The following is a 24640-nucleotide window of genomic DNA, read 5'->3' as shown; positions in this document are numbered from 1 at the left end:
ATTTATTGTCTCACTTGAACCTGTTCATCTTCCAGACATAGTTCAGGATTGAGATACCCAGCACAGCCCTACAGGCAATTAGATGAAACAACTTCCTGCTGGCTATAGACCTAAGGGATGTGTATTTTCAGGTACCCATTCATTCACTTACCATAGCTAAGGAGGCTCTTCTACACTTACCAAGAGGAACCAAGTGGAAAGTAGCCACTGAATAATTAAAGTGTATAGTTGTAGTTAACCCCTTGTGTGAAGAAGTATTTTTTGGTTATCTTAGTGTTGTCAGATGTATGAGGAAAGAGGAGTGTGTGTAAAGAATAAGCCAGACTATTTGGTGTACTGTATGTATAGGCAAAAGAAAAATGAGCCATAATGAGAGAGGGACCCAATGGAATACTATCGACCAGTCACGGGACCCAATAACTCTACAGTGGTATTATTTGTATGGGTGGCTGGTGTCATGGCCAACCTACTACCGTACATAAAAAGTACAGGTCTAAGGAATTGGACCATTTTCTGTATTTGGTGTTGTAGAAGGGGTACTGTTACAATTATGGAATTTCTCGTCCCTGTTTGTTCTGACACTGTACAAACCCTTTTGCTCTGTATAGAGAATATACTTTAGGTGAAACTAGAAACTAGCCATAAGACTTTTAGCGATATATAACCACCTACCACTAGTTAGTCGGGGCAGTACCTGTCACGCACACATACACCTGTGATGTACCGTCACTTTTGCTTTTGGCTGTGTGGAGTGCAGACAATAGTCTCTCTCTACCATTAACAATACAAACTGGCTTTTGATTTTTCTTGCTTTTGCTCTTTCAGGAGTACAGTACTGTATTTGGATTTTTGAGGATCTGGTCATGCGGGTTTGTCATGGTCCTAGACGTGTCTCTGGGCTTCCACAGTTGAGACTCTTGTAGAGAAGGTGTCTGGAGGCTGGAGACCCGTCATTGACCTCTCCTCCCTAAGTAAGTTTGTCCTGCAAACTTTGTTCAAGATGGAAATGGTGGATACGGTCAAGGTAGGCTATAAGACCCAAGGACTTCATGATAACACTGGATCTGAAAGATGCGTACTGTATTCCTAGACTCCAATCCATCAATCATCAAGGAAGTACTTAAAAGTCATTCTAAACGATTGATTATACCAGTTCAAAATGCTGTGTATCACCTCGTTCACAGCACCTCAGGTGTTAACACCGGTGTTCTCCCTGGTGTCAACCTGGGCACACAAGAATGGCTTTTGTTTATTGAGATATCTAGAGGATTGGCTGATTATAACAGACTTGGTAGCAACTCTTCTCTGACATCAAGACAGGCTTCTCGAGTTTGCCACGATCTAGGTATTGTGGTAAGTCACAAGAAGTACTTCCTGCAACCATCACAAAAGCTGGTTTATGTCAGTATACATATAGACACCCAACTAGGCAAAGTCTTTTCAGCTGAAAGCAGAATAGGGAGACTAACGAGAGCAGTGCTCCCCTTCCTGTTGCAAGCCCTGCTACTGGCCCATGGGTGGTGTAGCCTGTTAGGTTACCTGACCTCCTTGGAGCACCTGGTAACCAATGGCCGTCTTCGCATCCGGTCTCTCCAGTGGCAGCTGAAGTCTGTTTGGTCTCAGCACAAGAACCCCTTTAACCTTTGGGTTCAAGTGGGGCCCGAACAAAAGAGAGACCTTAAGTGGTGGGTATCAGATACCAACTTCCTCAGGGCAGTAGATCTTCTCTCTTCTCCTCTGGAGATGATGCTCCTCACAGATGCATCAAAAGAAGGGTGGGAGGCTCACATGGCCTCCGGAATGTGTTCCAAGTCCAAGCGATATTGCCACATAAACCTCCTGGAAATGAGGGCAGCCTTTCTGACCCTCCAGCATTTCCAAGAACTCCTTTCAGGATATTCCTTGGTGTTGATGAGTGACTATACCTCGGTAGTGGCATACATAAACATAAAAGGAGGTACCTTTTCACAGCACCTTTGCCATCTAGCTCTAGAAATTCTCAGATGGACGGAAAACAACTCGGTGACCCTATCAGCCTCTTTCATCCCTGACAAAAAATTTTTTATGGTGGACAATGTGAGCAGTGCAACTCGGATAGTTGGCTTCCAGTGGTCTTTGAATTATCACTTAGCCAACAAAGTCGTGACTTGTGGGTTTCGCCAACTGTAGACCTGTTTGTGACGTCTCTCAACTGGAAATATCTGATGTACTGCACACTAGTACCAGATCCCCAACCACTTTGGCATGATTCTTTCCAAGACTGGTGGGATAACATAGATGTCTCTGCGTCCCCCCCCCCCTTTTATCTAGTAAGGAGGTTACTAAACAAGGTGAGGGCATCTGAAGACTTTGTTAATGACCCTGCTAGATCTGATGTGGCAACATACAGAATGGTTTCCAGACCTTCTACAACTGCCCACAGAGATGCTGAGGGAGCTCCCTCCACATCCCGATCTACTCAGACAACCACACATCAAGGTATAACACAAAGCCATAGTATCCCTATGACTTTATGCCTGGAGGCTATCCAACTTCTCTCAAAGAGAGGAGTCCGGGTATCGCCGGGACTCATCCTCAGCTGTCTACCAGATGAAGTGGGCAATATTAGGTGGTTTTTGTCATGGAAGGTGTATCGCTCTTCTCAACACCACTATCCCAGTGATAGCGGAGTTCTTGTTATACCTTCGGGAGGAAAAACTCTGCTCGGTGTCGGTGGTGAAAGGCTATCGCTCAGCTTGAGCCTTGCTTTTAGACTGAACAGACTTGATATTTCCTCTGATGAATTGTCTCTCCTCATGCAGAGTTTTAAGCGTACCTGTCCTTAGCCAAAAGGTAGACCACCACCCTAGAACGTAGGTCATGTATCATGATCCCTAAAAGGAGCACCTTATGAACTTCTGCATCAGGCATTAAACTGTTACTTGATACTTAAGATGGTCTTCCTACTCGCTCTGACCTCTGTTAAGAGACTCGGCAAGTTGCGTAGTCTTCCTTACGATGTTTCCCATTCAAGGAAGATAAGGCCAAGTAATTCTTGGCTTCGTTCTTGAGCTTGTTGCTAAAACTCAAAATCTACCTCTAGATTCGGGCCCTTCCGGATTGAGAGACTCAGTTCTGTAACGGATGATCCAGATTAACTGTTACTCTGCCCTGTAAGGGGGCAGGAGCTTGCCCACATGTTAACAAAATGTTTGTTAGCATGGGGAGGGTAAAAAGGATAGATCGCGCCTTGAATCCTGACTCACACCCGCAAGGGCGTAACCCAGAGATCATGATGTTGAGGGCATTAGCTCGTCCCTAGCATTTAAAAAGAAATACTCTGTGGCACAGGTACGTAATTCAAGCGGGTGTTTGGAAGCGTCAAATGACCTTTACCTGCAATACGTAACCCACTAGAACCTGGATACCTTCTCCATTGGTTTTGTGGTGGCTGCACATGTGGTCTAACACCTCAAGCTCCCTTGTTAGACAAGTAGCAGTTGGTTGAGGGCAGACGATACCCGAGGTTAGTCTGGGATGAATGAGTTGAAACATGGTTAAATAACTTTGACAAGGCTAAGATCGCTGAAATGACCCTCATGCACATGGTTTCTTTTATATTCCAAGAGAGGGCAGGTCTGGTAGGGGGTTGTAACTTGCTTCTTTCATTATCTTCCCCTCTCTGGGGTCCAGCACCTTTGGTACATTGCAAGCTGGCCTCCTGCGTCTGCAGGTGTGAACCATTTCCATGGGGAACCTGATATATGGTGTATATTCAGTATTCAGTCCCCACCCTCCCAGCAAGGTGGGAATCGAGCAATGTCTGTAAGGTTAAGTCAGCGGAGTTTTCCTACTCCAATGATTATTACCTGGACAAGTCACATTGCTTAGTTTTCACACAATCACACTAGTTGCCCAGGCCGTTAACCCTTGCATATACAGTACGGGAGAATTTGGCGAAGTGTCAGGGTGTTCTATAGTAAGCTCGTGCAAAGAACTGAGGCACACCCATGGTCAAAAGCCAGCTAGTTGGTTAGGATTTCCACCCACCTAAGGGTGAGTCTTCCCTATAAAGAGCAAAAGGGTTTGTATTAAGTGTCGGAACAAATATATTTGGAAGGAATTTGTATTTTTTGTAACAATACAAACCTTGAGTTCTTTATGCAGATATGTCCCACCATCACCTATCCCCCTGCAAGTCCTGCCTGCAATCAAAAGTGATGGTATATCACAAGTGTGTGTGTGAGCGTGGTGACAGGAACTACCCATGCTTCCCCTGACACCCGCTAACTAGCGGTCGGTAGTTATGCCAAAGTAAGAGTATCATAGCTAGTTTCCAGCTTTACCGAAAGTATATTCCCTATACTGTGAAGAGCTCAAGGTTTGCATCGTTAGGAAAATTACAAATTTCTTCCAAATTTGTTGCCTTTGCCAAGAGAAGCCTATCAGTTGCTGCAGAGAAAGGTTACCGCTCAGGTTTTAACAATGTGCTGTGATTTAGGAACATAGACATATTGGGAGTTGCCTATGCCAATATGGAGTTCCAAGCACTCGTGCAGACCTATGCTCCTCTTAGTTGTCTATGTCCTTGAGGAGCTTCAAGCAGTCATGTCTACCTTGTGATCTCTCAGAGTGGGATGTGACCATTGTTCTAAGTCTATTATGCGTGCTTCATGAAAGTCAGTAAAAGATCTGACTGTAGACTGTCTTTCGGCTAACCTTAGCTTTGATGAAGCGAGTTGGCGAGCTTTTGACATCTTGTATAATATATCACTAGTCGTTCCGAATGATGGGAGGTGGTCTCCTTAGCTTTTTCCTGAGTTCCTGGCCAAGATCCAGCTGCCCATGGTTCCAGGTTCAAGATCATCTCCGTCTCTTCTCACTGTTTGACCAGGGGGTATTTTCTTTTTTCACTGGGCTGCTCTACCTGTAAAAGGCCTTGATCTAGGGTTTTAGATTGGCTAATATTAGTAATGAAAATAAAGTTACATATTTTATAAACTGTAAACCTTTAGCATAGTATAGGATTATAAAGATTAACCAAATTTATAGCAACACTTTTTATACAGTAGTACAGTATTTAACAGAATTATTTACTATTTATTTTATTCTACAGTAATTATTTAAGACCAGATGTTTAATTAATTTTGTAAGAGGGAGTTTATGTACACATATATTTTTAACATACAATATTTATTTTAATGTGACATGTGAAATGGCTTATTTCTTGTAAATTTGCAAAGCATCATGAGAAATATATTTTCATATGATAAGTATACAGTTCTTATTACAGTGCTTGATATTTATGATACCTTTTCCATTTTAGGTTTAAATGCGGAAGTCTTTATCATAAGTGGAAGAAACTGACATTTCCATCTCTTCATGTTCCTAATAGCAACTTCGTAGGAAAGCCTGGTAATTTAATTGGGATGGACAATACTTTGGTAAGTGTTTTATGTATTTGGTACTGTACTGTCTGTGTCCTGAACATTTTGTCTAGAATATTTCACTTGAGGACAGCGTCCGCCATTAATATTTAGGGATATACTTTGGGATATCAAAAATCATGAATCTTTGGTAGTGAATTGCACTGCAACTATAGAGTCATGGAAGAAAGTATCCTACTAATTCTGCCATAATTGACCTTGTTATTGCATTTTTGTGTGTAGAGGTATGGCAGTACACGGGTCATCATAGTAACGTGATACGCAAAAGACGGCGCTCCCTCCCTTGCTGAGCCGACTCTTTTGACGTGGGTCGTGCAATGTCTGATGCGAGTCTTGCCTTCGGGCGGTCATCTTTCAAGGATAAAAGAGAGAGAGAGAGAGAGAGAGAGAGTCTCTCTCTCTCTCTCTCTCTCTCTCTCTCTCTCTCTCTCTCTCTCTCTCTCTCTCTCTCTATTAAATATAAGTGAAACATGGTATTCCCAAGAGACTGGCAGTGATGACCAGATAAAGGGTTTCCAAACTTATAGATCAGACAGAAAAAATAGTAATCAAGGGGGAACCGCAATATATGGAAGAGACATAAATCAAGGAAAAGTCTGTGAAAAATACAGCAACACAGAATGTGAATTGATTGCGGTAGAATTTGAATTTGAAAAACTAGTGAATATTGTAGTTTACAGACCCCCAAATACTAAAGAGTTTGACATAATAATAGAAAAAATAGATGATATATGTAGAAACCATAAAGACTGGAATATACTCCTATCCGGAGATTTTAACTTTTCTTTCGTGGATTGGAAAGAACGGATAGAAGAAAGTGGTTGTATGTATACATATAAAAAAGAGAGTAATAGTAGCGCAGAAGATAAGAGGCAATTTGAAAAGCTTCAAGATATGCTATTAGAACATAATATGCAACAAATAAACCACATTCCAACAAGAAAGGAAAATGTCCTAGATCTAGTATTTGTGAATGAGGTGAATTATGTTAAAGAAATAATAGTGTATAACACGGGAATTTCAGACCACAATGTCATAGAATTGATAGTTCATTCCAAAGCAAGTGATCACAGAATTAATAAAAGCACAAAAGTTTGGGAAGGATATGGAAAATATAATTTTTACAGTAAGAATATAAAGTGGTCAGAAATAAATGAAGAACTGAATAAAGAATGGAAAAATGTATTTATAAGTGATAATATACAGGTAAATACGGACATACTGTACAAAATACTGGAGAAAATTGTTGAAAAATATGTACCGAAAAAAAAAACAATAAACAAAAGACGTGCATACCAAGAGACAGAAGGATCTTATTTCAGAAAATTAGAAAGTGGAAGAAAAATCTTGCAAAAGAAAAAAATGTGTGGAAAATGAGGGAAATAAAATGTAAGATAGAAAATGCAGAACAAAAAATTATACAGTCGAAAGAAAATGAAAAAAGGGACTTAGAAGAAAGGACACTTCAAAATATAAAAAGAAACCCCAAAGTACTTTACTCCTATGCAAAAAAGATGAATAAAAGGAGAATAGAAATAGGCCCTCTAAGAATTGAAGGACGGCTAACGAATGAAAAAAAGGAAATATGCAACATATTAGCAGAAAAATATAAGAGTGAGTTCACGCCAAGAATTGCGAATGAGAATAATGAAACAGAAATGAGAGAAGAAAATGTTGAATATCTAACGGATATAGATATTAATGAAGCAGATATTGTCACGGCTATAAACGAAATTAAAAATGGATCGGCAGCCGGACCAGATGGAGTTCCAGCGATTTTGTTAAAAAAAACTGCAAACACTATCGCGAAGCCGCTTGCAATACTGCTAAGACAGAGTCTAGATATTAGCGAGATATATGTTAAACATAAATTAGCTTATATAACCCCTATCTTCAAAAGTGGATCAAGACTAGAGGCAAGCAATTATAGACCTGTTAGTCTAACATCACATATTATGAAAGTGTATGAGAGGGTAATAAAAAAAAAAAAAAAAAAAAATAATGAACCATTTGGTCAAAAATAATTTGTTTAATATGGGTCAACACGGTTTCGTACCTGGAAAAAGTACACAGACCCAACTGATAGCACACTATGAAAACATATACAATAATATGATAAATGAAAAAGACACAGATGTGATCTATCTAGATTTTGCAAAAGCCTTTGACAAGGTAGCCCATAACATATTGGAGAAAAAAATGAGAAAGCATAATATTGTGGGAAAGATAGGAAAATGGGTAAAAGAATTCCTGCAAAACAGAAAACAGATAGTGGTTGCAAATGACGAGAAATCAGATGAAGCCCAGGTAATATCTGGTGTGCCCCAAGGTACGGTATTAGCTGCACTGCTATTTGTTATTATGATCTCAGACATAGACTGTGATGTTGAAAACTCCGTAGTGAGAAGTTTCGCCGATGACACAAGAATAAGTAGAGAAATTACTTGTGATGAAGATAGGAACTCACTACAAAGAGATCTAAACAAAATATATGAATGGGCGGAGATAAATAGGATGGTATTTAACTCCGATAAATTCGAATCAATAAATTATGGAAACAGAGAAGGAATGGTGTATGCATACAAGGGACCTAATAATGAGACAATCACAAACAAGGAAGCAATTAAAGACCTTGGTGTAATTTTAAATAGGAATATGTTATGCAACGACCAAATAGCAACACTGTTGGCCAAATGTAAAGCAAAAATGGGAATGTTATTCAGACACTTTAAAACAAGAAAAGCTGAACACATGATTATGCTTTACAAAACTTATGTGCGTAGTACACTCGAGTACTGCAATGTGATATGGTACCCACACTACCAAAAGGATATTGCGCAAATAGAGAGTGTACAAAGGTCCTATACTGCTAGAATAGAAGAAGTTAAGGACCTTGACTACTGTGAAAGACTGCAATTTTTAAAACTATACAGTCTAGAAAGGAGAAGAGAACGCTACATGATAATACAAGCATGGAAACAAATAGAAGGAATTACTGAAAACATCATGGAGCTTAAAATATCAGAAAGAGCAAGCTGAGGTAGATTAATAGTGCCAAAAAGCATTCCAGGTAAACTGAGAAAGGCGCACAGGACATTAATCCACTACACACCAGCATCGATAATGCAGCGACTATTTAATGTGCTGCCAGCTCATCTAAGAAACATATCAGGAGTGAGCGTAGATGTGTTTAAGAATAAGCTCGATAAATACCTAAGATGCATCCCAGACCATCCAAGACTGGAAGATGCAAAATACACCGGAAGATGCATTAGCAACTCTCTGGTGGATATACGAGGTGCCTCACACTGAGGGACCTGGGGGAACCCAAACAAAAAATAAGGCAATAAGGCAATAAGGTAAGGCTCTCTCTCTCTCAGAGATCTTGTGTTCCTGAGACATTCCAGAGACCAATGTGTGTCACCTCTGACTTTGTCAAACCAGGTTCCCTCTCCGGAGAACTTCTTAGATGTTCCCCTTTTTGAGGGTTCATCAGGCTTCAGAGTTTTTAACTCCTCACCATCCTGTACGTTCTCCCTCCCTGCACTGCGGTAAGGAGAAGTGTTTTCCTTCCTGCCAAGGACCGTAACGCTGAGCCTTCGGGCTTTCATCACACGTTAGCTGTTCGTCATCCGTCAGTTACTCTTGACTCGCCAGCTGCTCATTACTCGTCGGCTGCACATGACTCGCCAGCTACATGTCATTCGTCTTCGGACGAACACCTGTCACCTCGTGACTGTAACCTGGTTTTTCGTGATCGTCACTTGTCACCGAAAGACCCTCGCTCCTTACGAGACAACCAACGGTCCTGCCACCATCAGACGCGTGAGCATCATTTGTCAGACCATCGAGTCTCCCAGAACTCACAGGTCACCATCTCCTTGGCATTTGCTGGCTATGTGTTCTCCATTGCAGCACCCGCCATCTCCCCGCTCGTCAGCTTCTCATCGTTCGCCTTGGCATCGGCCGCCTAGACCGACTGCTCCACCTGTTCCCCTGCAGGTTCGCAAGTGCCTGAAGAGCACTGAGGTGTTATGTTGTGTGATCAGCAGGAGCTCACCCACACGTAAACAAGCTTTTCGTGGTCACGAGTAGGGTCAAAAGGAGAGTCGCCAAGATTATGATTTCTTCTTAGATTCGACAGGTTATAGATCGGGTTCTGAATCCAGACTTTCTTCCACTTTTGTAGACTCAAAGCTCACGATGTTGGGGGCATAAGTACGTCCCTAACAGTTAAAAGAATTATGCTGTAACAGGAATTTCATGCGGGCATGTGAAAATGTCAGACAACCCTCACAGCCCAATACATACAAGACCTAATCCTCAGGAACCTGAATGGCCAGGTCCTGGGGTGACGGCACAATATATGGTTTAAGATACTTGACCTCCCCTGCACGACAAGTAGCAGTCAGTCAAGGGCAGACTTATCCGGGATGTGTCTGGGTTGAACGGTAGTGACTGGCCTCTTCTTCCGTCATCTTTTCCCTCTTGGGGCACAGCACTCATGGGAGTCTGCAAGCTTGCCTCCTACGTCTGCAGGTAAAAACCATATCCCTCGTGTAGCCTAATATGATATGTATGTTATATCCCCATCCTCCCAGCAAAGTGAAGTCTGGCAACAGCTATGATAAGTGAGGAGTTTAGCTCTAATATTGATGTTATCTGATCAAGTCACAATGCTTAGTTTTAACACTGCACAAATTGCTCAGGCCATTAACCTCTCCAAATTTTTGAGAGTTAGCAAGGTGACAGGTGCCTCAAAACAACTCATGTTAAGCACGGAGTAGCCAGTTAGTCATACGCTAGACTTAATTATAAGTGATGACATGAATAATATTGTATCTGATATAAAAGTCGAAGAGAAATGTACTATCTCCCCGGTACACAAACTTATTACGTTTAGTCTACCTCTACAGAAACATGCATAAGTAAAGAAAATAAACTTTAGACATGAATCAAATTTTTCTCCAACCGTATTTATTGAAGAAGTTACATACATGTACAAAGGCACTTCCCCCAATTTTGGGGGATAGCCGACATCAACAAAGAAACAAAACAAAAAAGGGGACCTCTACTCTCTACGTTCCTCCAGAAAATAAATGACGCTATCAACATTCCCTGTGATCATGATGACCAACGTCTGTTGGGAGCTAAGTGTGCTAACTGTCTTATGACCACTTATAATAAAGTGAGTTAAAGTGAATATGATACTGTACTATGTGCACACCGATGGAAAAGACTAAAAACGTAAAAGACCAACCTCCTTGGTTTGATGGAGAGACTTTGGTAAAAAAGAAGGAAAAAAGACGTAAAGAATTGGTAAAAAAGAAGGAAAAAAGACGTAAAGAAGGAAAAAAGACGTAAAGAATTGGTAAAAAAGAAGGAAAAAAGATGTAAAGAAGGAAAAAAGACGTAAAGAATTGGTAAAAAAAGAAGGAAAAAAGACGTAAAGAATTGGTAAAAAAGAAGGAAAAAAGACGTAAAGAAGGAAAAAAGACGTAAAGAAGGAAAAAAGACGTAAAGAATTGGTAAAAAAGAAGGAAAAAAGACGTAAAGAAAGAAAGTGGAATAGGTTAAAAACTGAAAGTACTTGAGTAGAATACAAAACTGCTGCGTGTCAATATAACTACCTACTAAGAAGGAAAAAAAGTGAATACTATAAGAGAAAGATCCTCGAAGCAGCAACAAACATAAATAAGTTATATTGTCTCCTGAATGGTATAATGGGAAATGTAAAAGAAAAGAAACTACCTGATGGATACAGTGACCAGGAACTAGCTAATAATTTTCTAGTATTCTATAAAAACAAAATTGAAAACATAACCAGATCATTTGTAAATACTCAACATCAGATTAATGATACACCAGGCACACAGACAAAATTAATACGATTTAACAACATAACACAAGATGACATCACCAGAATTATCAAGAGAGCAAAGAAAACAAACTGAGCGATCGATCCTATGCCAATATCTGAAGTAATTGGAGAGAGAGACTTTTCTAGTCTAGCCAAAATAATAATGAGAATAGCAAATGCAAGCATTGATGAATGTAAGTTTCCTAAATCTGAAAAAATGGCTATAGTCACACCAGTTCTGAGAAATGCATTGGACTAATAGGAATTAAGCTCATATAGACCTATTTCAAATCTATCTTTTGTCTCAAAAGTGCTTGAATATGTAATTCTTGAACAATTAGTCAGCACTTAGAAGTAATAGAAGCTTTGCCTGACAACCAATCTGCTTACAGAAAACTATACTCTACGGAGACAGCCATCTGCTCTGTTGTAAATGATATGCTAGAAATGATGGATGAAAATGAATGTGGTATTTTAATATTGCTCGATCTCATTGCTGCTTTTGATACAGTTGTGCATGAGCTGCTACTAAATGATCTACGGTCCATCGGCGTTGAAGATCAAGCTTTCGAATACCTGAAAGACTACTTGGTAGAATTTACTGTGTACAAATTGGAAACTATTTTTCATCATATGAACCCTTAAACAGAGGGGTACCCCAGGGGAGTGTACTTGGCCCAATCTTATTCTGCATCTATACTATTGGTCTATCGAAAATGCTACAAAGGCATGGCGTGAAGTTTAAACTATTTACAGATGACACACAATTTTACTTCTCCATAAATAATATACATGACACTACTGAAACTCTAAACCGAATCCTTGGTAGTGTTAGAGAATGGATGACATTTAAACAACTAAAATTAAATGAGAACAAAACTGAATTCATGGTGGTGGGCAAGAGAAACAGCGTGAGAAACTTAGTTCATATTCAAATGAACATAGATAATGACTTGGTGCCGATATCTAGTAAAGTTCGAGATCTAGGTGTATTTCTTGACTGTAACGTGTGTCTAAATGCCCAAATAAATAATGTAATAAAAAGTGTTGGTTGTCATCTAAGAAATATTGCGTTTATAAAAAAGTACCTGGACGAAAATTCTGTTAAGAAACTTGTGATAAACTGTGTTATTACCAGGACTGACTACTGCAACTCTATCTACTACAATTTACCAAAAGCCCAACTTAAGAAATTACAAAACATAATAAACAGAGGAGCAAGACTGATAAAAGGTGTCCCCCCTTGAGAAAGGATCACCCTTATACTAATTGATTTACACTGGCTGCCGATTAAAGCGAGAATTGAATTTAAAATATGTACAATAACCCACCAAGTTATCAGAACCTAGAACCGGTCGTCCAAAATACTTAAAGGCCCGGTCACACTGCCCGAACGTTGCTGGAGCGCTCCTTGAACGGTAGGGAGGTGGACCAAACCCTCGAAAATTTAATTTAATGTTTTTACGTTCGGTCTTTATTAGGCTGCTGAACGTAGCAAATCCTCGCATATTTCCTGAGTTTTCTTACACCTCTATTATGGAAGTTGCTAATTTATGCAATAAGGGTATTGGTATACAGGATGTCGAAAAGTTTGTCGCTTTTTTTTTTTTTTTCAATAAACTGTTTAAAAAACCCGTAATTTTAATTAAGATACAGCGACCATAATTTTTACCCTACTTTGTTATTATCTTTTACAGGTTGGTGACTGTAATATCACTCCGCTACGCTTTTTGACATCCTGTACACCAATACCCTTATTGCATAAATTAGCAACTTCCATAATAGAGGTGTAAGAAAACTCAGGAAATATGCGAGGATTTGCTACGTTCAGCAGCCTAATAAAGACCGAACGTAAAAATGTTAAATTAAATTTTTGAGGGTTTGGTCCACCTCCCTACCATTTAAGGAACGCTCCAGCAACGTTCGGGTGGTGTGACCGGGCCTTAAGAGAATTGCTACATATTGCGCAGCCAACAAATCGTGTCGACACAAGAATAGTTACAGATGGCTTCAAACTGTTGGAACCTAGATTTATGTCCACTTTGGGCTCCAGAGCCTTTAAATATGTGGCCCCTAGACTATATAATAAGCTCCCACGAAGCATTCGAATGATTGAAGACATTAAGGCTTTCAAGAGGAAACTTAAGATTTTCTTATTTCAGGAATCTTTTGACAGTGACGATTTAACAGTAAATGAACAATATGTGACTTGAAAAGATAAATACTGTGAACAAACAAGGTAAAATGACAGTGGAGGTCCTGTAGAGAGTGGGGTTCCCCTGCTGTATGGGACTGGAAAAACAGCCATCAAAGTAAAGTAAGTAAGTAAGTAAATAGCGAAAGGGTTTGTATACTGTGCTGGAACAAATGACAAATTTGGAAATAATTTTTTATTTTTCCTAAGTATACAAACCTGGAGCTATTTACACATACTGTACTGGTTCCGCCATCTTCCCCCAAGAAGTCCTGCCTGCAATTTTAAAGTGACGTATTGTTACTAGTGTGAGTACGAAAGGGGTGGTAGGCCTAACCCCCCCCCCCCACCACTAATCAGTGGTGGGTAGTTACACCTCGCTTAAAAGTCTTATGGCTAATTTCAGCAGTCACCCAAATGTATCTCAACTGTAAATAGCTCTAGGTTTATTTAGTTAGGAAAATACAAATTCTTTCCAAATTTGTTATATTTGTTGTTTTAATGCTGTACAGTGTTGTTGGTTAATTGGAATTTCAGCTAACGTAAGTAAGGTTCTTTTGGTAGTATAGTTTTGAACCTTGTGTCCTTCCAAATTACTTTACAGTATTAAATTTTTAGTGTAGATGCTACTTTAAGATTTGTATGAATTTTTTTTGGATTAGATTGTTTAAGCTTTGGTGAGACTTTGATAATATTCTTTTTATTTACAGAAGAGATGCCTCTGACCAGTTTTTGAAGATGTATGCAGGGACTGAAGCAAATAAAGAAACGCACAATATTTCTCCACATATTGCAGCACACAAGTCTTCACTGGCAGCTACCTCAGCACCAACAAATTTAACTAATGTTGTATTGTCAGGTTCTTCCTCTAGCCCACACGATGTAGCTTCTAACAAAGGACTCAGTCCTCATATTCCAACTTACCGTGTAGGAATACATGTGCCTCATCATTCAGTTGTGAAGGGATTAGATACTGATGGTCACTTGCTTTTACCTCGCCACTGTTATGGCAACCTTCCAAGTAATCTCTCAAAGAGTGCCCCCCAAGATTTATCTGCTCATGCAGCAGGGGGCAGTGAAAAGGCTGTTCCACTTGAGTTAACTCCACATACCTCAACTCATCACAAGCCGTTGCCTCATATCCACACAGTCGTAAGTCAGGCCATGAATAGCAGTCATGTAGGGTCAGTCATACCTGCCCACCAGTCCGATAGAGGCTCCCCTTATTACCGTGTTCAAGATCCTGTAATCAGTGTTCAGGGACAATCATGTATATTAGTGTCAACAGTTGGAGAAGGGGTGTCTTGTCATCAACCTACATCTCAAGCAGCTACATTAGTACATACCCAAACCTCAATGCCAACTCAGATCTCTGCAACAAATTTAACAACTATGTCTGCAGCTTCCATAGCAGGTACTGTGACTCTCCCAAGTCATGGACATCCTCTGATGGCATCAACAATTCCTCAAGGGCATATAATGTTAACTGATTGCACTTCAGCATCAGCTGTTGGAGATGAACACACTTCTGCTCTTTCACTGGAACCAAAGAAAGAGAAAATGGAATCGTTAGAAAATATGAACGTGTCTGTTAACAATGAAGGTGATGGAACACAGCTATCAGTTGGAAATCAACAATCTGTTGGATCACAGCATGGTACAGTACAGCAATCTCTTAGTCCACAGCAGCACATGGAAAATCAACAGCAGTCATCCGGACCACAGCGAGATCTTGTCAGACAAGCACTTCAAGCTGTAGTCACTCATCCCCAACATAAGACAGGGAATGATCAGGAGGTTATTGAATATAACTATACTGCTGGAGATATAGCTGGTAAGTAGGACAAAACATATCATAATATTAGATTTATTTGTTTTTGCATTTTGACAGTTGTTGGTGAAGAGGTATGGGGTATTACTTGTTTGGTACTGTATAAGGGTTGTAGAATATTTTTTATTTTTTTATTGAATAGATTTGTCATGAATTACTAATCCCCTGAGGTTCCAATGATATTTAGTAAATTTTATTCTTTTACCTTTCAATTATATCAAATGATGTCAACTATAGGAAATTAGAACAATTAGTAATTAGTTTTTTTGACTTTGGGTAGCCTTGGAATGACAATAGTGTTGTGGAATGGTTATCAAGGACATTTAAAAGAGAACGGTAACTAAACTAGTTCTAAATGGAACGTGATGATTTTTTTTTTTTTTACAATATTCATATGCAATTACTAGTGTAACTAACAATATTGTACATATCATTTGAAAAGAAGCATACCTTTATTTTTCATTGTACAAAAGGATTTATGAAGCTACCTTTTTTTTAATATTTATGAACAGTAAAGTTTTTGCGCTTTGCTAACTTAGTGTCACTCTGAGTGTATAGTTTTTTGCTTGAAAACTACAATAGAATTATTCAGCTGTAGGATGAGGCTAAAATCATTAAATCAAGAAAAATAATTCCCACTGACTGATAGAAGAAAATTATGTCTTCACTCTTAAGAAGTTAACCAAAATTGACAAACCCAAGGCTTTGTTCCTATGCATAAACAAACCTTTTATTTTTTAGAATAGGGAATTGTCTTCAGTGGAGCTTGAACGACTGTTGAAATTGTTAACTAGATAGTTAACTACAGTTGGTCGGTACAGGCAAGTAGCTCTGCCTACTTTACTGTCAAAAAGACTTCACTTCTGTCTTCGCCAATGACCATTTAATTTTTTTATTCTTTTTTGTTTGAATGGTTGATACTGCCTTTGTGATATTAATGGAACAAAAAGTGAATATGATCGCAGGGTTGACACATCGGTTTATGGCTAAACTGACGATAGATCCATCCACTCAGCAAGTAGGGGCATGATTGTTCGCAATTATCTCCTTTTTACGAGTGTTGATCGTGACCTTCTGTTAAGGTGGGTGTATTCTCCGGGGAGAGAGAAGGATAAGTCTTCTCCGGCATCATTCTTGCAATGCCCATGACAATCTTCTTCTTTGTCTGCATCTTTTCCCACTTTTATGTGGGGTCGATGTTTCTGGCCATGACAATACCAGAGTGTTATCACTTTGCATTCCTATTAGACTTTGTTGCTCATTGAAGCTTCTGGGTGTATGCCTCCTGGTTTATTCCTGGGGAGTGTGCTTCAAGAGCAGGGAGAAGGAACTGGTCAACATTGAGAAAATATTTTTAGTTTATTGAGTGGGAGGTGATAACTGCACTCCAACATATGCTGGAAGCTCTTCCTTCCAGACTACTGGTGACCAGTGACTTAAGGAATGCTTGGCTTTCCTTAGGTCTTGCAGGTAGTTCCTCAACGTCTTCTTGACGGTTAGGCCCCCAGTTTACCCAGTGCCAATGATTCAGTGGTAATCCCAATTATTATTATTATTGTTATTATTATTATTATTATTATTATTATTGTCACAAGCTAAGCTATAACCCTAGTTGGAAAAGCAGAATGCTATAAACCCCAGGACTCACAACGTAGAAATAGCCCTGTGGGAAAATGAAATAAGGAAAGGAATAAACTACAAGAGAAGTAATGAACAATTATAATAAACTATTTTAAGAACAGTAATAACATTAAATTAGATTTACATATATAAAGTATAAACAGTTAAAAAATAAAAACAAGAGGAAGAGAAATAAGATAGAATAATGGGCTCGAGAGTACCCTCAAGCAAGAGAACTCTACCCCAAGACAGTGGAAGGCCTTGGTACAGAGGCTATGGCATTACCCAAGACTAGAGAATAATGGTTTTATTTTGGAGTATCCTTCTTCTAGAAGAGCTGCTTACCACAACTAAAGAGTCTTCTACCCTTGCCAAGAGGAAAGTAGCCATTAAACAATAACAGTGCAGTAGTTAACTCCTTGAGCGCAGAAAAATTTTTTGGTAATATCAGCGTTGTCAGGTGTATGAGGTCAGCAGAGAATGTGGAAATTGTCAAGTGATTTTAGGACCAGTAACCCCAGTAGTGATCCTCACAGTGCTCTATAAGTCGAGAAAGCTTCTAAGAAGTCTTCTGTCCCTGTGGAATATGTGCCAAAGCTGAAAGGGTGTAAGAAGGCTCTGTTACTGGTAAACCTACGAATCTTGTCACAGTGCCCATCCCCTTTGTTAAACTTTACGTAGTGGCATTCCCCTATACCCATCACCCCTGTACCTGTCACCCCTTCCACACTCCTTGCACAAGTAATAATCTCCGTGTTTGTGTTATGAGTGCCAGTGAGAATGCCTACCACATCCCATATGACAGTGTTTCCCAGTTTGGTTGTTCCTGTCGGAGCAACCCTTATGGTTCTCCCCTTGGAGAAACTTTGTCGTTGATGGTCACTCAAACATCTCTGCTTGCAGAACCTAAGGAGAAAGTTGATAAGAAGTTGGAATGAGAATGTTCAATCTCTTCCTCCTCTTGTGATTGTGATTCTGATTCTTACCATTCATACAAATATAGAATAAGGTTGAAATCCAGGAAAGATAGTGATAGTGGCAAGTATATTGTTTTTGATGACACAAGCTCTACAATACAGGGCACTCAATTATAACAGTCCTTACCAGAAAGGTAACACCGAACGGCAACGTAACGTCTGCAGGCTTCGAAGTGGCTAAGAACAAGTTTGTTCCTAGCCTACTGGAGTTCCGACATCAGCTCACTCAGAGTAACTGTCGCTATTCTCTTTTTCAAATAGAACCACTCCACGACCACTTGAAGCTGGAATCGAATGTCCTCAGCAGATGATTCTGGGGAACATTGCTAAACACAAAGATTTCACTCTTGTAGTAAACTTTCCTTGCCTGTTCTTTCGCTGACTCCTCCCTCACCATGGATATGAAACATAAAACAAATGGTATAACATCTCTGACTACATGGGCAACTAATAAATGCCACTAGAATTACTGAAAATTTTATTTACTTATTTCAAAAAATTAATATGAAGGAAAGCCCCTTACAATATATATATACCAGCATACACATATAATGCATTTTCACACACAAATTAGAAACTTGTGTCTAGTATAATTTTGAAACCTGTCATGTTTTTGTTACAGATCATAAAGGGCAGAGATATTTTCCCATTTTTGACATTTTATTCAACTTGTGATTATAAATTTGGCTTTGGATGGTTTGTCAGGAGTAAAAGTCTAGGCAATATAATGTTTGTCTGTCAGAGAATATAATTTTTTAAAAAATTTTGTGTATATCTATTGAGGTACAGTATTCATTCATTAGGTGTGATATCTATATGATTCGTATAAATATAGTTCTGTATAGTATATGATCCTTATTTAGAGGGAATTACCCATTGTTAAGTTACAAATCAGGGCTTGTTTATTTATGTAGGGGGCTAGCTTCAGTTCCAGCTAGTAATGTTTACTATTTATAGAAATGTGGGGTGATCCATTCATATACAAATTGAATGAAAATAGTTAGTAAAATTACGAATTGCTCCCTGTCTAGTGCTGTTGTGTTTTAAAGTTGTAATAGAACTTGTGTATGGTACCAGAACTTTTTTCTTGTAATAAGATGATCTGGGTCCATTTCAATAAATTTACACATTATCGTTAGGTAGGGTTAGCGTGCGTGTGTGTGTGTGTGCTTGATGAATATCAATGTTCTGTGTACATTGAAAGTTATGCTCCAGCCTAGAATTCATTATGATAGTGAAGCAAGAAAGTTATCTTTATTTGTTCGTAGTTGTGTAGTTTGAAGTAGCATAGAGGTTTTAATATACCATAGTACATACAGCTATTTCTGGCTTAAGTTTGTAGATTTTGTGATTTATGTAAACCTAAAATATTAGAAGAACCATATTTTACCATAGCAGTTATAGTAATAGAATTGTTGGAGTAATGTCTTAGGATGTTTAGTTATGTATTACTGGCTTTGCTATTTTGGAGAAGTATAGGGAACGGGAAAGAGGTAAGAGACATATGCAGCAGGAGTGGCATAGGTAGTTGTCATGTTTCAAAATCTTTTTAACATTTGCAGTACATGGATTGATTGGTGAAGAAAATGAAGACAGGACATTGGGAGGAAGACCTAAGTTGGAACTAGATGGTAAGAGCTAGACTTGTTAGCAAGCTTCTCTGATAGTGATAATGACATGGTTTGTTGAGGTTGAAAGAGATTAGGAAGGCCAAGTAGGGGGGTGAGAGTGTATACAAATATCGCAAGTTTGAATGATTTTTTTTTTTTTCGTTTTGTTTCATGTGATGATTTGTGGATGGAGCTCAATATGATCTTATTTTATGTTAGGTGAAGTTAAAGAAGCGTGGAATAGATGTAAGCCATTTTTTGGCTAGGATGTGTAGTGCATAACAAAATTTTATCTTGAAATATTTGATGAGTATTGCAACTTGTGTTTTAAACCAGCAGGGACTTAGAAAAGCTAGAGAATTCTTGTGAGAAGTGCTGCTTTATGCAGATTACATTTAGGAATTTAGGAAAGCATTATTATAGGAAATTACTCATATCAATTATAGGGTTATGGCATAAACTTGTGTATTTTTATTGTTTATCCATAGGATAAATATTTCATGTTTGAGGGCTTCTTTGTATTTTCTTGAAATATAGTGCAAATACAACATTAAGATTATACTATACCTTTGTTTTATAAAAAATGTGTGCACATGGATATGTGGGTGAACAGTATTTTAGGAAATTATTGTTGTCTTGAGTACATGGGTAAGATTTGAATTGTCCACTGTGTACTTGATGTAAATAGAATTTTAAAGCTAGTAAAATGTAATGAATTTTTAATATCAACCTGTTAAACATTCAAATATTTTATATGTAAATTTTTTTGTTACAGAGTTGCTGATGATGAACATCCAAGTTAATGCATCACTGCATACAGTTAATAAGGGTGGTCCTCCTCCTGAAACTGGAGCTCAGGTTGTAGTTCTACAGCCTGCAGCTGTAGAAGATACAGGTGATCTTCAGTGTACAGTTGGCACTCCTAAACAACGTCGCCGTCCAAAGCTAACCGAAGAAGCACAATCGGAGAGGAGAAATAAGATTGCATCTCGAATGAGAGAAAAAAGAGCAGGTGAAAATGATGATCAAAAAAGGTTACGACGATTGAGAGAAGCTGAGCGCATGAGACGAAAAAGGGCAACAGAGAGTGATGAATCTAAGTTAAGACGAAGATTGGAGGCAGCGGCAAGGGCAAGACACAGAAGAGCTACCATGTCACCTGAGGAGAGAGTTTTAGACAGGCAGAAGGCAGCAGCCCGGATGCGATTACGTCGGGCTACTGAAAGTGACGAAGCAAAGGCTATGCGACGCATGAAAGCTGCTGAGAGGATGCGAAAGAGAAGGGCTAATGAGACTCCGGAGCAGCGAGCTCACAGACGTCAAAATATTGCGATGCGTATGAAAACGCGGCGTAAACAAAAACCGGGTGATGATGGTGTAAATGGTGAAGACCAAGATGTAAATAATATGAACAGTAGACTTATAAAGTGTGAAAGTGAGAATGCTTCACCAAATCAACATGGTCAAGATCCACTTGTAAATGTAAGTACGGGACAGACTACCCATCTATCCACAGCACAACTAGTTCAGCAAGGTTCTCATGTAGCTATACCTTCAAGTGTAGGTGTTGGGGGAAGCATTGCACTTCTCCATGTGGATGGTGCCATTCCCCAAGTGGCTATTACACCTACTTCAGTACTTTCCACTGTAGATATGGCTCAACTCACTCAATCTCAACCTCTCCCCCTGCATAAATCAGTCTCCACATCTGAACATCAGGTTAGTCACAAATTAGTTAGTTGCTAGTTTGATTTGATGATTAGTTTAATCACTCTTATTATTGACATGTACTGTATTATAACAACTTTTTCTTGCATCCAGAAGTAAAAGTTTGATATACTGTAATTAGTTTAGTAATTTAGAAGAATATCATTCACTTTTGTATAAGATTGGTTGTCCCATTAGATAATTGTTACAGGCATTGTAGTTTGTTATTGAAATACTGTTAGTACTGTACTTTTATATACAAAGCTATTACTTTTACATTAACTTTTCATGCAAAACTATTACTTTTACATTATCCTTTCATGGGTTGCATGCAAAAATTAGGCACTTCAGTGGCATTAAAAGGTAGTAGAAATACTTGTAGTTCTTGTTGCAGTGGTGGTATGTGTAGTAGTAGCAGTAACTCCAGGATAATTATAGTCTTCCCAAGAATTTGGCAGTTAGCTGCCTCACTTTCAACTGTGTGAGAAATAAACAGGTAAACAATACTAAATTCATTCTTGAATATGTACTACCTTGAACAAAACCTCATCTTAAAGCCTGACCCAGACTTATAAAATATAAACACAATGGAATTTAAAAACTCTTGGAAAATTTTTCCGGCTTCTAATTAATACTAACAAGTCTGATTGCTCGGTAATGCTGAGGAATCAAGAAAAGTACTGGTACTTCAACAAAAATTTTGTAAGGATATGTTTCATCCCATTATGAAAAGAATGGAGACGTGAATTGAAGAACATAATCCAAAATTCCCGTAAACATCTGTTGAAGATAGTGAGCTGGTTTAACTCATGCAATTGCCATTTTTCATGAAATGGCAGTCTATTTTTTGCTAGGAAAGTGTGGGGATATAGTAAGCAACAAATGGAAGGCCAAAGAAATATACAGTGATACTGCAAGCACATATACTGTAAGTACAAAAATAGACGACGTTCTAAGATTGGATCTTGGATATCCTCTGGATATTATATACCAGTGGTTCTCAACCTTTTTGACTTGTGAACGCCCAAATAATTTTAGTAGAGATGCGTGACTACCACATTCCTCTGAAGTGCTTTTGAGACACATACAATACTACATGTGTATGCCCCAGATCACAACAGTGCGATAACATCAAATGTGATAAGACAAATATTTAAAGGTACATGCGTTGTAGAGTTAACACACACACACACACACACATATATATATATATATATATATATATATATATATATATATATATATATATATATATATATATTTTTGGGCTCAAGCCATGTCGTCCTGATGGAAGTTCCTTAAAGGCAGCTTCCTAGGGTATATTACAACTACGGCGATATTCCCAGAGAATTTACCTTCAGGTACCCAGAATTCTAACTCCTGGAGCGAGTATCCCTAAAAAGACCTTAGGGATATCGTAAATATCAGTGGACGTATTCTTGACACGCCTCATAGCAATCTATACCCCGAATAGAGTTAACACTTCGTAGGGGTCAAATGGCAAGAAAACGAAAACGATAAGAAAGGGGGGAGCCGTTCATAAGGCATCTCTCCTCCCCGTTTCGAAAGCGTGCCCTGCGCCGCTCACGGCGCCATCTGTTTTCCTTTTTGCGTAGCTCTACGACTCGGTGTGTTTTCCCTGTTTTCTACCCAATCTTGGAATTTTCTCGCTTAATAATGCTTTCTCCAACTTCTTCTGCCTCGGATAAGTTGAGTACTATTTCTTTTATGTATAAATGTAGGCTCTTGGTTAAAATTAAAGTAATTAAAAGAGTTATCTTTGATACAAGAGCTGTTGCCTGCTGGAGGCATCATGGATGCTGTCGCTCGCTAGAATAGGATTTATTTGTTAGCAAGAGCGACGTTCCCAGCCCCTTTGCGCTTAAATATTAGCTACTTAGCTTATTTAGGAATTCTGTTATGATGCGATAGTAGTGTGCCTGGCGAAGTTTTGCCAAGGCTGCCAACACTAGTCTTCGTAGGCTAGCTGTGGGCCTATGTACTTCCTGCATGATAATTAGTCTTCCAAATGTGAATTTATTGCTCTAAGCGTTAGGCAACGTTATACATATAAGTCCTTTTCGAGTACCTTCCAAGATAGTATTGGTGTGAGTTTCGGTGAATTAGGTAATCGATTCTCTTAGTGCCTAGGCTAGGTTGTCTTAGGTCATTATAATATTATCTGTTCCCCGTTTGCTCCCTTCTCTTCGGGGAAGGGGCAAACCCTTTCCCTCTGTTTAAGCCTTAGGCTTAACTCTAGTGGTTTATTTGAATTAATCTTCAAATATATCTATGCTGGAGTAGTACTGTACCTTCCCGTTCCAACTGAATTGGTTCAGAGGGGGACAGTACAACAGTGTTTAGTCTGAGCCCGGTTTGTCTGGCATGGGGCAGAGTCTCCCTTGCTGATTGACCCGGGCATTAAGGGTTATCCCCTTGATCCACCTTGTTGGGTTCCAGTAGTGATCCCTTTACTCGGTGACTCATCAGACTGTCCTATTGCCGTTCCGGTCTCGGGATATGTTCCCTTTTCTGGAAGGGCAATTCCTTCCTTGCCGTGGTTCTTGGGAGGCAGCCAGTAGTGCCGGCCTCCCTCTCGGGTCTTTCTCTAACTGAGATGAACTGTCTTAGTTGGGAATGACCCTTAACCAAGGTAAGGTTGGATAGGACCCTCTGTCCTTCCCTTCTTTTTTCCGTTCCTTGTGTCAGTCGTCTGCATCCTTGCCTAGCCTAGGTTGGGATGAGGAACTGACGTGGTCTCCTGTCGGCCGGCAGAGTGTGCCGACCGGCAGAGACCATTACTTCGAGTGCTGCCCGGTCCTTTCTTGGTCCCTCCATCGCTGCCGTCTGTAGATTCAGTATGCAGCGGTTAGGAAGCTTGACTTAGTGTCTCCCCTTCCTTTCGGCACGCTTTCGGGTGCCGGGCTCAGAGACTCATAGTCTCTTAACCCGGCACTCATTCTTTTGTCTTAGTATGTGTTGTCCTTGCCGTCTGCCGGCCTACAGGCCGGCCGTCGGTGGGGAGGGGTGTTCTCCAGTTCTCTTGCTGTCGGTCGGCGTTGGGTGTATACCTTTGCCGGCCGGTCTCTTGCTCATCTGCCGGCCACTACAAGTGGGGCCGGCAGCCGAGCGCTGCCTAGTGTGGGGGGCCAGCCGGCAGGGTTTGTTTACTGCTGCCGGCCGGCCTGCGACACTGCCCAGTCAGCCGGCCACTAAGAATGATGGCCGGCAACGCAGTGCAAACCGGGTGGCTGCGGTCCGGCAACCACTGCCGGCCGGTTCAGGCATGGGATCTGGAGTTCTCCCCAATAAGGGTGATCTGATGTTGTGTACTTGAGATCTACCTTTCGAAAAACGGGGGGGGGGGGTGCTGACCGGCAATAGCCGGCTGGCACACCACCCTCAGGTACTGTAT

The 24640-nt window shown here is 39.7% G+C and overlaps 1 protein-coding gene across 7 annotated transcripts in view; it reads left to right on the top strand.

Moving 5' to 3' along the window:
• Nucleotides 1-24640, top strand: part of LOC137619596 (protein split ends-like) — a 167048-nt gene that overhangs the window by 107417 nt on the left and 34991 nt on the right. For 5 of the 7 annotated variants that reach the window (XM_068349771.1, XM_068349772.1, XM_068349770.1 and 2 more), the window contains 4 exons: nucleotides 5306-5423; nucleotides 14191-15314; nucleotides 19471-19539; nucleotides 20294-21237. In XM_068349771.1, the coding sequence (XP_068205872.1) occupies nucleotides 14219-15314; nucleotides 19471-19539; nucleotides 20294-21237 (2109 nt within the window). In that variant the 5' untranslated portion in view covers nucleotides 5306-5423; nucleotides 14191-14218. Of the gene's footprint in view, nucleotides 1-5305; nucleotides 5424-14190; nucleotides 15315-19470; nucleotides 19540-20293; nucleotides 21238-21619; nucleotides 21722-24640 lie in introns of all 7 variants that reach the window. The other 2 variants (XR_011039931.1, XM_068349774.1) reach the window with 2 other exon arrangements.

This window comes from Palaemon carinicauda, chromosome 26, assembly GCF_036898095.1.
Source record: "Palaemon carinicauda isolate YSFRI2023 chromosome 26, ASM3689809v2, whole genome shotgun sequence".
Taxonomy (NCBI): domain Eukaryota; kingdom Metazoa; phylum Arthropoda; class Malacostraca; order Decapoda; family Palaemonidae; genus Palaemon; species Palaemon carinicauda.
Note: the sequence above shows the minus strand (reverse complement) of the source record. Positions and strands in the feature narration are given on the sequence as shown.